The 15,135-nt window shown below is 40.6% G+C and overlaps 1 protein-coding gene across 1 annotated transcript in view; it reads right to left on the reverse strand.

Moving 5' to 3' along the window:
- Positions 1-14,201, reverse strand: part of TM2D1 (TM2 domain containing 1) — a 46,642-nt gene extending 32,441 nt beyond the window's left edge. Inside the window, exons 1-3 of the mRNA XM_058538170.1 lie at positions 14,034-14,201; positions 12,469-12,542; positions 2,568-2,676 (exon numbers count right to left, since the gene is read on the reverse strand). Of these exons, the coding sequence (XP_058394153.1) occupies positions 2,568-2,676; positions 12,469-12,542; positions 14,034-14,194 (344 nt within the window). The 5' untranslated portion in view covers positions 14,195-14,201. The remainder of the gene's footprint in view (positions 1-2,567; positions 2,677-12,468; positions 12,543-14,033) is intronic.
- Positions 14,202-15,135: the final 934 nt, after the last annotated feature.

Consider the following 15,135-nt stretch of genomic DNA (forward strand, 5'->3'; position numbering starts at 1 on the left):
ACATATGTAAAGATGGAGCGAGGAGCCAGAGGGGTGGGTGAACGAAAAGAGGAAAGGACCACGGATATAATCTTGGGGATATCAAGATTTAAGGAAGAAGGAAAGGAAGAGGAATCAAAGGAAATAGAAGAGTGTTTTATACTAGAAGTCAAGGAAAGAAAGTATTTTAAGAGAAGGGAATGCCAAATACTACAGAAAGATTAAGATATGGACTATAAATATCCATTCAATATAGCAACAGATACGGCTGGTGAATTTCAGCACGGTCAAAAGCCATACTGTATTAGACAGAAAAATTCACAAAAGACAAGTATTATAGAAAAGAGTCTTTCAAATAGCTTAGCTGGGAAGGGGAATGAAATTAGATAAGCAATTTTCTAAATAAGTAAATCACCCTAAAGAATAATCTGAAAACTGGGCGTGCAGCAAAGATTGTCTAATTGTTCACCAAACCATTTCTCTTTTTCTCATGGACATACAGCTAAACTACATATTCTAGCCCACCTTGCAGTTAAGTGCAGCCATAACTGAATTTTGGCCAATGGAACGGGACAGAACTGATGCATGCCATTTCTAGGTGTTCCATGAAACAGTCCTACAGGGGGCTCCCTCTCCTCTTTCCCATCTGCTGGCTGAAAGGAAGGGACTCTAAGCACTAGAGGAAGCAAAGCCACAAGATGAAAGGAGCAGGGCCCCTGCATGACTGCATGGAGCAACTCCCCTCACCTCACCCAGACCTCCACCCCAACACGGAGTGGACTATGATGTGAGTGAGAAATAACTTCTATGTGTTAAGACACTGAAATTCTAAAGACATTTGTTGCAGCAGTTAGCCTGCTCCACCTAACATGGATGGCTGGTATAAACAGGTGTGTGGCTTGGTAATCAGTCAGACATGGTTACTAGACTTCCGCTGCTGAAGAGCACACTGTAGAATGGCTATGTCTGCAACATTAATATGGAGTTTTACTCAAGTATCAATAAGACATACAGTTCGAAAAAGAATATGTTAACAGAAGTAGAAGGAAAATTTGTAAGCTGGAAAAGGGACACTCAATGAATAAGAATTTGTCAGTCTTTATTTAGCAGCTGACCAGCAGCGGGCTCTTCGGTAGGCATGTACTGAATGTCCCGATAAAGGAAAATGATATATCAGGTTATCTTAATTTTGTGACTTATCATTAAAATTATCCATCAATCTAACTCCCCTTGTTCGGATTCAATGCTCATCAAACAAATTCTATTTTGGAATTGTAGATTCTACCATAGGAGGGGAATAAGTTGGCCAGCAGACTTAGAGTATCTAGTTTCCTTGAGAGTTCTGTGCCTTATCATAATTGACATCAGTGTCTTGTGAGCATGATTCGTGCAGCTCAGTCGCATTGAGCCGAATCTACCCAGAGACACTGAAAGAAAAATAAGAGTTAACTTGGAAACTAACAGTGCGGTGCTACCATGACGGGTAATACGAACCTGTAAGGTCCAACCTGAGCAGTTAGCTGTTCTCAGCAGATGCTTTTCTTAGTCATTACGTTATAATCTATGATATCTTGGACCAACACTTAATAAATTATTGGTCATTTGGAATGTTTAAGGTAGAAATATCAATCTATAAATTTTAAAATTGACTAAACCATATCTAAGTACTTTGGAAATAATTCGTTTTAAGAATTTTTACTTTACTAATGAGAAATATTGGAACTTGAGAAGCTTAAGTGATCGACTTAGCATTACACAGCAAGATAGACTCTAAAGCCCCTCATTAACTCAGTGAAGTAGGGTCAAAAGAAAAAAAATACTCTAGTAGTAATTTCTAAGAACTCTAACAGAACTTGTAGAAACAGCCCAACAGTGGTTATTTCTTGAACAACTGCAAACAGGTGCCATCATATAAAATGCAGCAATGTACATTTGAAAGGTAAAAATATAGTGCCAGCAATTAATAAAAATGGGTAAAACTAAATGTTTTTAGTACAAAGCAGAAATACAAGAATAAAATATTAGCTTTACTGTAGCAAAAATAAAAAGCAAACTTAAAAGTCCTTTAAACAAAGGACATCCCTAACAAAATAAAGCCATTTGTCTTAATATCGCAAACGAATTTTTGTGTTCTGTTCAACATTACCATTCATCATTCATACCTATTACAAAGAATGAAACCAAGTTTCAAAATGCCCTTAATATGCAAACCATTAATAATTAGCATTCTTTTATTACTACAGGTACATAATCCCTTATTTGTACTCTAGAAATCCCCCAAATTTTGAAAACAGAATTTTCCCATAACTCACTTGGTAATATAAACCGACTGAACTGACATGACAAGAGGCCATTCATAGTCCTTCTTCACCCCACAGAGTGAAGTCCTGAGCTTTGCGTGGTTGGTAAATGCATTTATAAAATGACATGCACACTTAAAATAGAGGGTTTCTGACACAAGCAAAAAGATACAAGTTATATTGGTGCAGGAGTTTCCCTATAAATTGGCTCTTTATCTCTTCATTCCATGCAATCAAGATACAACATAAGCAAGTAATTTGAAAACTTAGCTTTAGTGAGGTACTTACACATTTCGGCAAGATATGGGCTTCAGAAAACCAACTTCGTTTCCAGTAAAATGTGTTTCATTGCCACCAAAATCCTTACAAGTTATGTTGGGTGCTGGAAAACATGGAACTAAAGGCAGAAAGAGGCAAGAAACCATTATTTTTGTTCTGTAGGAAAGGTATGTAACTGTGTTTTTTAAAACTAGCAAAGCACTCAAGAAAATATAAGGTTATAACAAACCACCTCCCAATATAACATCTGACAAGAGACTTTTAGATAGGAAAAGCCACACTTTATATACATAAACACGTATATTCATATACAAGATAAAGATAATAATGATATAGTGGTCTCAACACAAAAATATAAGAGTTGCCACACTGCGTTAGATGCATGACCCATCTAGTTCAATCTCCTGCCTCTGCCAAAGCGGACAAGGGAAGAACTGCACAAGATTACTGCTCTTTACTTCATCTCTAGGATAAAGAATACTTCTTGAATTTTTGTTGGCAACCCACTGGGTAATTCATTTAATTTAACATAATCTGTGTTTGCATTTTCAGTTTATATCAACTCTTATAGATGATGGCTGCCATAAACTAAGATTCTTTTTATCTATTCTGAATAGATTCTTTTTATTTATTCTAAATGTATTTGTTTTTCTATTCCCTCTAGGCCTTGATGTAGCATGTTATTTCAGCATTTAGCAGTTTCGATCTTTACTCATACCCCAGATGACAGGGTAAGAAGAGGAAGGCACACTCGTGGAGCTTACTGTGTGCTAGACAGGCACTGTCCTGAAGGCTTTACAGCCTCACGGTGTAAAGAGCAAGGACTCTGAACGAGACTGCCTACTGGGCACTGGCCTTTCCAGAACCTTGATTCCGCGTACACAAAAACAGCAGTAAGACTGCCTGTGTTGGAGGACCACTGGGGGGATTAAACACGCTGTAGGCACCTAGCACAAGGCGTAGCACACAGTAGGTCTTCAGTGAACGTCAGTGCCTTTACCTCCTTCACCACTGCTGACTAAAAGCTACTAACGTTTTTGGGATAGTTTCAGTAAATGCTTATCTCTCTGTTTAGCATCAATAATTACAGATTTTTTTTTGAGAAAATGAAAATAGAACTTCATATAATAGTGTAAAAAAAAACCCACAGAAACCCCAGAGTTTTATTATGAGAGGAAAATGGTATTTATTTTCTGTCTACAATTATCTTAAGATTTCCAACAAATCATTGTCCCTTTTTAGGCCACTCAGAAAATGATGCCAGAAGAAAAACCCATAATGACTTTACACTCTTTTTTGGGTTACTGATAGTTCAAACTACATCACCCCACAAATTTTATTTACGTATGCATGTACTTAATGTATTTAAATTTCCAAACAAGGAAGTGCTTACAGTGAAAGGCACAGATTCAATTCAACTGAGAATCATTTAAACAAGAAAAAGAGTAATAAAATGAAGGGAAGAGGGAGAGTGAAGAAATAATTATACTAGGAAACAACTAAGGGAAGACACTGTAATTGAGCCACAAATTTAGCTCAGGGCTTCCTGGCGGTTACGGCAACCGAGCTATTGTGATATATGTGAAAGAAGGCATACCAATCCACCTCTCAACTACTGGGGAACTTGGTCTGGTCATGACATAAGGGAAAGAGAATGCAACAGAGAAGGTCCTCAGTGAGACCCTTTACCGAACAGAGGCTTCCACGTAGCCACTTCTTACACTGATTCCACATTTAAGCAAGGGCTTATCATGTCAGCAGCTACAGAGACAGGGCAAAAGTTATCAGACGGTTTATATGCAGCTGTTTGGCCACCTGTCTTGATACAGAGATAAAATTTATTGACTTTTGTGAACAAATTATTATCATGTCCGTTAGATTATATGTCTTGAAAAGCTGCCCTCTTAGGTCATGCTTTTGACCAGAGCTATATAGTAGACAACTCAAAATTGAGACTTGCAAATGTCTGAAATGCTAATATAAATTCATGTTACCAACCGAATGGAGATCAATAAGCTCTATTCCAACTGGGAGCAATTTTGCTCCCCAGGGGACACTTGGCAATGTCTGAGACATTTTTGCTTGTCACCACTGGGGAGCTGCTACTCGCCTCTAGTGGGGAGAGGTCAGGGATGCTCCTAAACATCCTACGACGCACAAGACAGCCTCCTCACAACAAAGAATTATCTAGTCCAAAACATTAATAGTACCGAGGTTGAGAAACCCTGCTCTAAATCAGTGGTCTTCAAAAAATTTTGCTCACACAGCCTCTAAAAACAATTTTTTAGAACTATGTACTCTCTCACACATTTTTAAGTTGACATCTAAAATTTTTCATCATGGTTTTAAGTGGTTGAAAAAAATATAATTTCCAGCACATTGTAAATACTGCCATTGAAATTTAAATATTATAGCACTCTTTTAAATGGAATCTAAACACCACAGCAATTCGATAGCCATCATGACCCAACAGAGAAGAGATATGAAAGAGCTCTTTAAAACTCAGAAATTTTACATCAATTTTAGGAAAAAGTACACATTTAAAGCTGAGGGTCTGGAAATTGATTCCATTATAAGGCATCTGTTATGGGCTGAATCGTGTCCCCTAAAAAAGACATGTTGAAGTTCTAACCTTCAGTATCTCAGAATGTGACCTTACTTGGAAAGAGGGTCTTTGCAGATTTAACCAAGTTAAGATGAGGTCATTAGGGTGGGCCCTAATCGAATAAGACTGGCGTCTTTATAAAAAGAAGAAATTGAACCCACACACACACAGGAAGAAGATGATGTGGAGACATACAGGGAGAATGCCACGTGAAGACAGAGGCAGAGACTGGACTGATGCGGTTGGTTGCAAGCCAGGGAATGCCAAGGATTGCAGGCTACCACCAGAAGCAGCAGAGGTAAGGTAAGATTCTACCCAGAGTTTGAGAGGGAACGTGGCCTCTGGAATACCCCGATTCCAGAGTGCTAGACTTCAGAACTGATACAGTAAATGTCTGCTGTTTTAGGGCACCCAGTTTGTAATACTCTGTTATAACAGAGCCCTAGGAAACTAATTCAACGTCTCTACCTGTTTACCTCTGGGAAGCTCCGCCTACCCCCAGGAGTACATATATTCCAGCTTGAAGACTAAGAGTTCAGGCATCAGGCATGTAAGTCAGTCAAAGAGATGTCTGGTTTAAAAAGTTCAAGTTTTTTGCTTTGATGAGGACCATTCCACCTCCACAAAGAAGTAACCTGCAAGAACATCTATAGATAAACACAAATTTTTCCTCGAAAAGCATCTTTAAATTTTTTCAAATCCTCAAAGTAGTAAGTTCTGGATTGGAGAATGGTACCATAAAACAGAATTCTATTACCAAATTTTGGATAATTTTTCTCCAAATGTATTACCTTGCACTTGCTCAGTTTGAAGCTGTCACTTTCTTGTCTTACAGCTTTGTTAGATCTTCTTGCAGACTATCTAAAATCAGAATTTAAAGAGATAGTTGCAACACAGAACACTATAATTATGATTCTACTTGGCATTATTGTCCAATATACCTTGCCTAACAGAAACGCATTATTTTTGAGATGACAGGTTCCTGTACAAAATTTTAAAAGATCAAACATTTATAGGTGAGTTGTAAAAATGCATTATAAAAATATTAAAAACTAAGAAATCATACCTATTTCAGTTAGATACTATTAATTATTCAAACTCCCATATTTTGGCAATTTTAGTTTTCAATGATATTTTTTCATTTCTATTACAAGAAATGATTTGTATTCAATACGAGATAGAGGAAAGAGAGAAAAATGCCCAACGCTCCAGGCTTAGAACCTCAGGAAAGATGTAACTACTGGAAAGAGGTACCAGAGTGAAGGGAAACCACACTGCTACCATGATTCTAGAGAAGTCTGGCAGAGGTCTGAACCAATTATTTCAAGGGATGAAAATTACATATGGTAGTGAGGAAGGATGAGCTGCTGCTCCACGTATATAGAGATGACACGAGAAAATAATGAATAAGAGAAACATACAGACTGATCAGATTTGTCTGAATTGGTAGAGAACTCCAAAGAGCAGGACTTTAGAACTGGATGAAATTTAAGTCCAAACTGTCACTTAACTATCACGTTCCTTTGAGCAAGTTAACAAAACTTGTTCTGTAACCTGTGAAATGGAGATAACACCCTTGTAACGTTACCTACGTATTAAAGGCACATGGTGTGTCAAGCTTGGTTAGGGAAAGTGCTCAACAAAGGTTAGGGTCCCCACTCTAGAAAACTAGAGAACTTCAACACTGAGAAGACTAAGAGAATGAACCTGGCACGGAGAATAAACATAACAATGTGAGTGGCTGTAAAATTAATGCAAGATTTTGTGAAATGAAACTAATTGATTCAAAAGAAGCCTACAACCCTGAATTTATTCATTTATACATACTTTATAATGATTTCATTTGACCTTTATTTAAAAAAAAAAACAACCTGTTAAGTAGGCAAAACTAGTAATATGTTCCTTTTTCTTTTTTTCCTTTTAAAAACAGGAAAACTGAGGTTCTAAGAAATTAAATGAGTTGACCAAAGTCTCATAAGTAGGTAATATTCTGTAAGTCCTAGACTATCATTCATTACTCTTAATCAATACTTTTCCCATTATACCATGATAATTTCATGCTTACAGTGATTTCAGGAACAAGCAAAAATAAACAAATCAATAAGATGAGACTAAGGAAGCCAGTTACCAATAAATGTTAACTAGTAGACAAAATTAAGCAACATGCTACAAGCCTGAAAACTTGCAGTTCAATTTGCAGTTTTCTTGCAAAAAGTTTGGCTCTGGCCAATGTCTAGGGTTTAGATGGCATCAATTTAAGCCAATAAACACCCAGTATTTCTCAATTATAAAAAGCAGTGCTGTTTTTTAAATACAAAAAAGCTAAAGTAGAAACAAAGTCATCAATGAAGTTTCATTAACAGTAAAAAGGACTGAGCTAGTGAGTAGGTGGTTTGGGAGCCTACTCCAGTTAACATCATGCCTCTAGACTCTAGTCTCGATCCGCCAAATAAAAGGGTCAGACTTGAGGCCAGCCTCGTGGCATAGCGGTTAAGTGCGCGCACTCCGCTGCTGGTGGAGGATTGGCATGGATGCTAGCTCAGGGCTGATCTTCCTCACACACGCAAAAAAAGGGTCAGACTTGATGTGAGCTCTGTAACAGGTTACACTGCATAATGATCAGATAATTAAATGTGTCAATCTAGGATTCAGGTGAAAGCAAAAAATAAAGTTGGCAAGAGCCAACTCCATCTTCATATTTCCAGCACTAAAAGCTAGCTTTCCTTTGGGAGCACTGGAGTTGGAAAATCACCATTTTGCAACTATCATAGTAAAGAATGGTTCGGGCCAGAATCACCATGAGTGGTAAGTCTAGGGGAAATTTTTGATGAGGAATAGGATATTTGCATCATCTTAATAATTCTTCCCAAAGACTGTTTATTACTTGCAAAGGAAAAAATATTAACCGTAAAGTGGAAAAATAGTGATCAACATTTAACAAATAACATCACCAATGACAGACAGATGGATACCATGTACCTCAGATGCCAGATGCTGAGGACACCCCATCACTTACGTAGTTTTCCAGCCTGGAATGTATCTCCTAAATCTAATCATAAGGAAATATGAGACAGTCCCAAATGAGTAACATTCTATTAAAATAAAGGGGACTGTAGTCTTCAAACATGTCAATTTCATTAAAGACAAAGAAAGCTGTGGCAATGTCCCAGTTTAAAGAAGACTAAAGGCAAAACCTGACCTTAGGATCCTACACTGGGGGAAGATGCGATAAAGGCATTATTTGGGTCATTTGATAAAATTAGAATATGGATGGTAAAGTATGTGTATTAACATTAAATTTACTAAAGTTTACAAATGAACTGTGGTTATGTTAGAATACCTCTATTCTTAGGAAAAACACACAAACATAATTAGGGGCAAAATATATATATCCAAATTCAGAGAGACAGAGAGCATGCATGAGCACACAATGATAAAGCAAGGATAATGTATTAACAATCAGTGAATCTGGGTGAAGGTATGTGGGTGTTCTTTGTACTACTCTTATTCTTGCAACTTTTCTGTAAGCTTGAGATTATCTCCAAATAAAATGTTTAAAATAACACACTCCTTGCGTAACTAATTTATGCAGTTATAAGTTAGGATAAGGGTACCCCTCAAGGCAGGGTAGTGACTCTAAGAGAGCATGAGGGGGCTTCTGGCACGTTGATCATGTTGTTTCTTGATTGGGAGGCATTCACAGGCGTATTGTTGAGAGAAATGAGTGAAATCAGTTCAAATGAGTGAAAACTCATTTGAGTTATGTGTACTTTTCTGTAAATATATTTTAATGAGAACTAAAGAAAATAAAAAAAACCTTTTGCCAAAGGACTAGAGCAAAATTTTCTGGAGGTGGAGTCTAAATACTTTTGTATTTCACTGATTGGAAAATTGAAAACACTTGCTTACGTATGTCGATATAATCTAGACAGAACACTCCTTGAGGGCAGAGATTGTCTTCTTTTGTATATCATGTATACCACCCAGCAGAAGCCTGCCATGTAACAATTTCTCAATAACTAAATTAAATAATTTCTCAATAAATAACAAACATTTTACTATATAATTTTCATTAATTGATTTGATCCATTCATTTATTTTCATCCATTTAGTTATTAAGTTATTTATTACAAATGATTTCTCAATAAACGAATATGCCTGTTAATTCGCACTGGGCTAACCAGAAACAGGGTTTTTTTGTTTTTTTTTTTTGGTGAGGAAGATCAGCCCTGAGCTAACATCCGATGCCAATCCTTCTCTTTTTGCTGAGGAAGATTGGCCCTGGGCTAACATCCGTGCCCAATTTCCTCTACTTCATATGGGACGCCGCCACAGCATGGCCTGACAAGCGGTGAGTCGGTGTGCACCAGGGATCCGAACCTGCAAAACCTGGGGCTGCTGCAGTGGAGTGCACACACTTAACCGCTGTGCCACCAGGCCGGCCCCAGGAACCATTTTAAGATCACATCAATTTACTGTTGTAGTCAAATTTCCTTTGTCTCAGTCTCAATTCCTACTCCCTAACTCCCCAACTCCCCTCTTTGTGAACCAGTCCTCCCATTCATCCCTACCCAAAAAGTATAGCTTAAGAAAATTAAACTTAGTTTGAGGATTCTGCAATAGTCCTTCATATACACAGTGAAAAAACAGAGGAAGAAAAATTCTGGCTGGAGGAATGAGAGAGATTATTTAACTCACACTTTTCACAACTAATATTTTTCTCCTGTTAATCAATTCTACATCAAGACCAAAAAGCATGTTTCAAAGGTAATTTTTTTTTTTGAGGAAGATTGGCCCTGAGCTAATATCTGTTGCCAATCTTCCTCCTTTTTGCTCCCCACAGCCCCAGTACATAGTTGTACGTCATAGCTGTACATCCCTCTAGTTGCTCTATGTGAGACGCTGCACCAGCATGGCTTGCTGAGCAGTGTGTAGGTCCGCGCCCAGGATCCGAACCAGCAAACCCTAGGCTGCCGAAGCAGAGCGTGCAAACTCAACTGCAACAGCACTGGGCTGGCCCCTCAAGGGTGATTCTGATGTCCTTTCTGATCAGACTTGGAAGTGATTCACCACGGCCACTCCACTAGCTTCTGTGTGTTTTAAAAGGGGCAACTTAGGGCCGGCCCCGTGGCTTAGCAGTTGGGTGCGTGCACTCCGCTGCTGGCGGCCCAGGTTCGATCCCGGGCTCGCACTGACACACTGCTTCTCCGGCCATGCTGAGGCCGAGTCCCATATACAGCAACTAGAAGGAAGTGCAGCTATGACATACAACTATCTACTGGGGCTTTGGGGGAAAATAAATAAATAAATAAATAAAACTTAAAAGGGGCAACTTAAAAAAACCTCCCGTGGAAAGTCATAGCCTCATGAGTGCTGGGCTGGCAGAACCTCTCCCAGCTCTCGTCTGGACACCCTTGTGTCACCCACAAACTGTACATCCATATGCAGAAGACCTGTGACTCAGATTTGTCTCAGAAACTTTACTTTCTTTTTAAAATCATGATAATGACTTAAAGTCATTTATTTGTTAATCTACAACATTTTATATACGTTCCCACATTCAGTGAGGCACTTGGTTTATTCTCTCCAAATGAATAATCCTATCATTCCCTTCTATAGAAAGCCTTCCTTTTCTCTTCCGGTAGCTCTCCACCTACATCGCCTGAGCACTCACCTGACAGGCCACGATGCACCCTAATCCCTCCACGTCCTTTACACTTCCTAGCAGTCTGATCACTGGATTTTGTATATGTTTATAAACTTATTTATCAATAATTGCTTAAGTAGATTCAAACTTATTTTACACAAAAGAGACACCTAACTGGAGGGCAGAGCTGTTTTGGGGCAGAAATTATTCTTTTTAGTTATACAGTTTCCTTCAAAATCCTCATAACTGCAAAGAACCCTAGAGGCTAGAAAATGCCTTTTTGAGATAGCTGGCTGCCTGCTTCCCAGTTTAAAGTTAGATACCTGAGTCACAACAGTATTCAGAGATTTCCAACATCTTTCATATAACGGTTGAATATTTGAAAGCTGATTCTTCTTTATGCGTGTTAACTCTATTCTCTGTGTTCCAAAAGCACAATATAAAAGACTGAACTGTGAAACAGGCAAATCAGAGTATACTTATGAATTAATTAAAAAAGGAGGACATTCCTTGCAAAGTTCTTTTAAGTTTAATACATCTAAATTAAATATATGTATACAAAATAAGCAATATCTACTATACAAATCATATATATATAAACTATTACTGTTTATATAGTAAATTTTCACTACTTCAGAATAGTAGCAAAACGTCAATTGTAAAAGTTGAACACAACTTACTTTCAAATATCTCTGCCTACTAGAATTGGGCTAGCAGTGTGCCAAAAGATAAAGATATAACAAGATAAAAGGATATCTGCTTTTTAAAATACATACAAATTCATAATCAAGAGGTCAAATATTTGAATATAAGATACTTTTGAAAAATGAAGTTTTTTGCTGTAACAAAAATAATTCCTTTAACCTCATTTATATAATGAATCTGAATAGCTTTTACTTATAAAGAAAACACCAATTATCAGCTTATTTCCTGTCTAATACATAAAACAATCAGTATATAGTCAATAGGTGCTCTTTTCTCAAAATAATACTACGTAATTGCCATCATTATGTACCATGCCAAACGAGAATGCTAAATAGCTCCAACATCTACCTGCCTCCCTTCCAACATACACCCTTTTAGAAGAAAAAACTAAACAATTTATTAATTTTTATCTGGCATTACACATATTTTAGAACAATAGAAGCTCCCCAAAATCATTATCAAAACATCTCTCTAGGAAAATACTCATACATACTTAAAATCCTTACACAGCTATATCACCCATATTATGACAAGTGCATAATATGGGTGATATAGCTCCTCACTGTACCTTATTGAACTCAGTCTCATTTCAAGTTCTTTTCAAGTTATTACAAAACTAACTAAAGAAGCACCTTTGCATAACATAGCTTGGTGAATAAAGGACATCGAGAAAGCTACAGAAACTGATTTCAAAGGTTTAAAAAAATGAACAAAAACATAAAACTTCCCAGTTTATATAATTAAGAGAAAAAGATTCTTGTTTAAATTAAATATTAACAATCCCTAGCCAGTTCCCCAATTTTAAGTTGTTGTGGAAACTGAACAATTATAACAGTTAACAGTTATAACTCAAGGAAAAAACACACCTTTATTAACTACTTTCAGTGATCATACATTAATCTATGAAAGAGTGTTTTAAAAATTATTTTTAAAGACGTTTCTGGCAGTCTTACCATGAGCTGTGTAGTTTGTACAGTTAACTGGTTCTTGTGTAGCATCATTTATTTTTGGATCTTTACAAATATATGTAAGAAAAGTTAAGGAAATATAAACTACATTCCAACACAAAACACTATTTTGTCTTTAGTATCTCATACTATATACTCATATTCATATTCACATGGAAAGAGGCTGTTTGTCCAAGTCACAAGCACAAACATACCTGTAGTGTCACTAAACACCTGAACATTAATTTATTACAGGAAAAGCATATTTATTAACTTAATACATATTAAAAGCTCTAGTAGAGAACGCCATCCTTAAAGAACATCAGTTAGGGTTTAAGCACAAAGCACACAGAAAAAATGAAAATAAAAATCTTTACCAAATTATTACGAGAGCTTTAGGTTAAAAAAAAATCAGTGTCCAGAGATCTGATGGAGTAATTTACGGGGCGCAAGTACTGTCATATACGTGACTTCATGTAACACAAGTCACCCTACTCTTGCCACGTTATAGAGGCCCAGACCGAGGCTCAAGTCGGAGCCACTCGTCCAGAGCTGTGTAAGGGACAGGTTGTAGAGTCCGGCTTCCCGACTCCAAGCTGGGGCACTGACCATCAGGATGCCGGGAAGGCGGTTGTTTCAGGTGGTCTGCATGGTCTCCCCAACGGGATTTTAAGCTTCTGGAAACAGATATAAAACTATCCTCTAACAGACGTTTAATATACTTGGGGGGGACAGGGGCTTTTGTTTCCTCAACATTTTGACACTAAAATGGGATAAGTAAGGTTCCCACAAGACGTCTCTGGAGATAGCGCCTGACCCCTGCTCAGGGTTTCTGACTCACTGCTGGAGACCTCGCCTAGTCGCCGGGAGTCACAGACACTCTCCAGTTACGCTCATCCCGCAGTCCTGTCCCCCGGCCACCTGTCTCCAGGGCTCGAGGAGCACAGGTCCTCTCAACGCCCAGTTACTTCCTGAGAATCACCGTGACGTTTCTGCCGACAAAGGGCGTAACGTACCAGGTCAGTGATTCTCAGACTCCAAACGTAGTGGTCCTCGGCAAATCAGGGCTATTCCGTAAAAATCCAATAACGGCTGCCTCTCCCCCCCACATAAAAATCTATACGGTGGAATTCTGTTAATTTTAAGACTTTCTCTCATAGGACCTTTCTTACATCTCTGGCTTCTGCTATTCACTTTTCTGATCTACAATTTGTACACAACCGTCTAACTCAGTACAGGGTAGCCATTGTACTTGGACTGTAACTCCCACCGTTCCTCCCTTGACCAGCGCTGTCACAGTGGGCAGACCGCCGACCCCCGGCCTCAGCCCTGACCTGTCCGCCCCCGGCCGCCGCACTTCCGGGGAGCCTGTCCGCCCGCACTCCCGGTCCCGGAACAGGACCTGCGGGCCCCGGACACAGGCGGACGCCGGGGCCGCGCCGACCGCCGAGAGGCGGCCTGTCCCCTGCTCTCCCGCCCCGCCCCCCGCGCCTCCGGCCCGGGTCGCCAGAGCCCGCGGGACCCCGTCCCCCGGACCCCGCCCGCCGCCCCACGGCGGCCCCTCAGGATATTGTCCCACTCTGAGGTCCTCGCACTTGAGCGTGTCCTCGCTCCCGGCGGCGGCGGCGGCGCCCCCAGACCCCGCGGTGACGGACACGAGCCACAGGACCCCCAGCATCCGGGCGGCCACAGTGGCGGGAGCAACCGGTCCGGAGGCCCCGGCGGCCGCCATGCTGGGAGCGGCGGGCCGCACTTCCGGTTCCGCTGCGCCGGGCGAGGGCGAGGGTAGGGTAGGGTGGGGTGGGGTGGGGTGGGGTGGGGTGGGGTGGGGTGGGGTGGGAGGACAGCTCTTAAAGGGCCCGCGCCGGCTGGAGGCAGGCTCCTCCCTACGGGCGGGAGTCAGCGGGGACGCGGGGGCGTCTCTGAGAACCGCGCGGGGAGGGGGCTCCGGGAGGGTCGGCCGCCCCCGGCCCTCCGCTCACTCGGTCCGCGGGAGCGACCTGAGGGACGCCTTACGACCTTGTGTGCGTGGTGCGGCGGGGCCGGGTCCCAGGATACCGCCGCGCCGAGGCGAAGGGACGCGGCCGGGCCGGACTCTGCCCTTCCCGCCCGGGGCAGCCCGGTACTCGAGGGGGGAGCTGCGGGCGGGCTCCCCGGAGACGGGCCTCACGGCCGTGCATCTGTACTGCACGATGGGGGAGCGGGCCTGTGGAGGGGACGCTGGGGGTCTCCCTGTCTCCCTCCTTCACTGCCGTGTGTGCTACAAGTTCTCGCTGGGGGTCTTGTCTGCTGAGCAGAATGTGTCCTCTTGCAGTGAGAGTTGCGTCCTTTTCCTCTAACGTCAAGATACTTGAACGTGAATGCTCCTCTTGCTCCACAGCGGCACTGATGTTGCAGAATTGTGTGTGCAGTGGTTCTCAAACTTCAGGGAGCATCCGAGTCACCTACGGGTTCTTAAAACGCAGAAGGATGGGCCCACCCGCAGTTTCTGATTCTGAGGGTCTAGGATGCAGAAGGATAATTGGCACTTCTAACGAGTTCCCAAGGGATGCTGGTATTGCTGGTCCCAAGACCACACTTGGAGATCCCATCATTTTGGAATAGGAGGACTTGAAACTAATTGCAGTAATATTTTAGTATTGTAACTACATTTAAAATTTTTCTTAAGCCAAT

Source organism: Diceros bicornis, chromosome 4, assembly GCF_020826845.1.
Source record: "Diceros bicornis minor isolate mBicDic1 chromosome 4, mDicBic1.mat.cur, whole genome shotgun sequence".
NCBI classification, from domain to species: domain Eukaryota; kingdom Metazoa; phylum Chordata; class Mammalia; order Perissodactyla; family Rhinocerotidae; genus Diceros; species Diceros bicornis.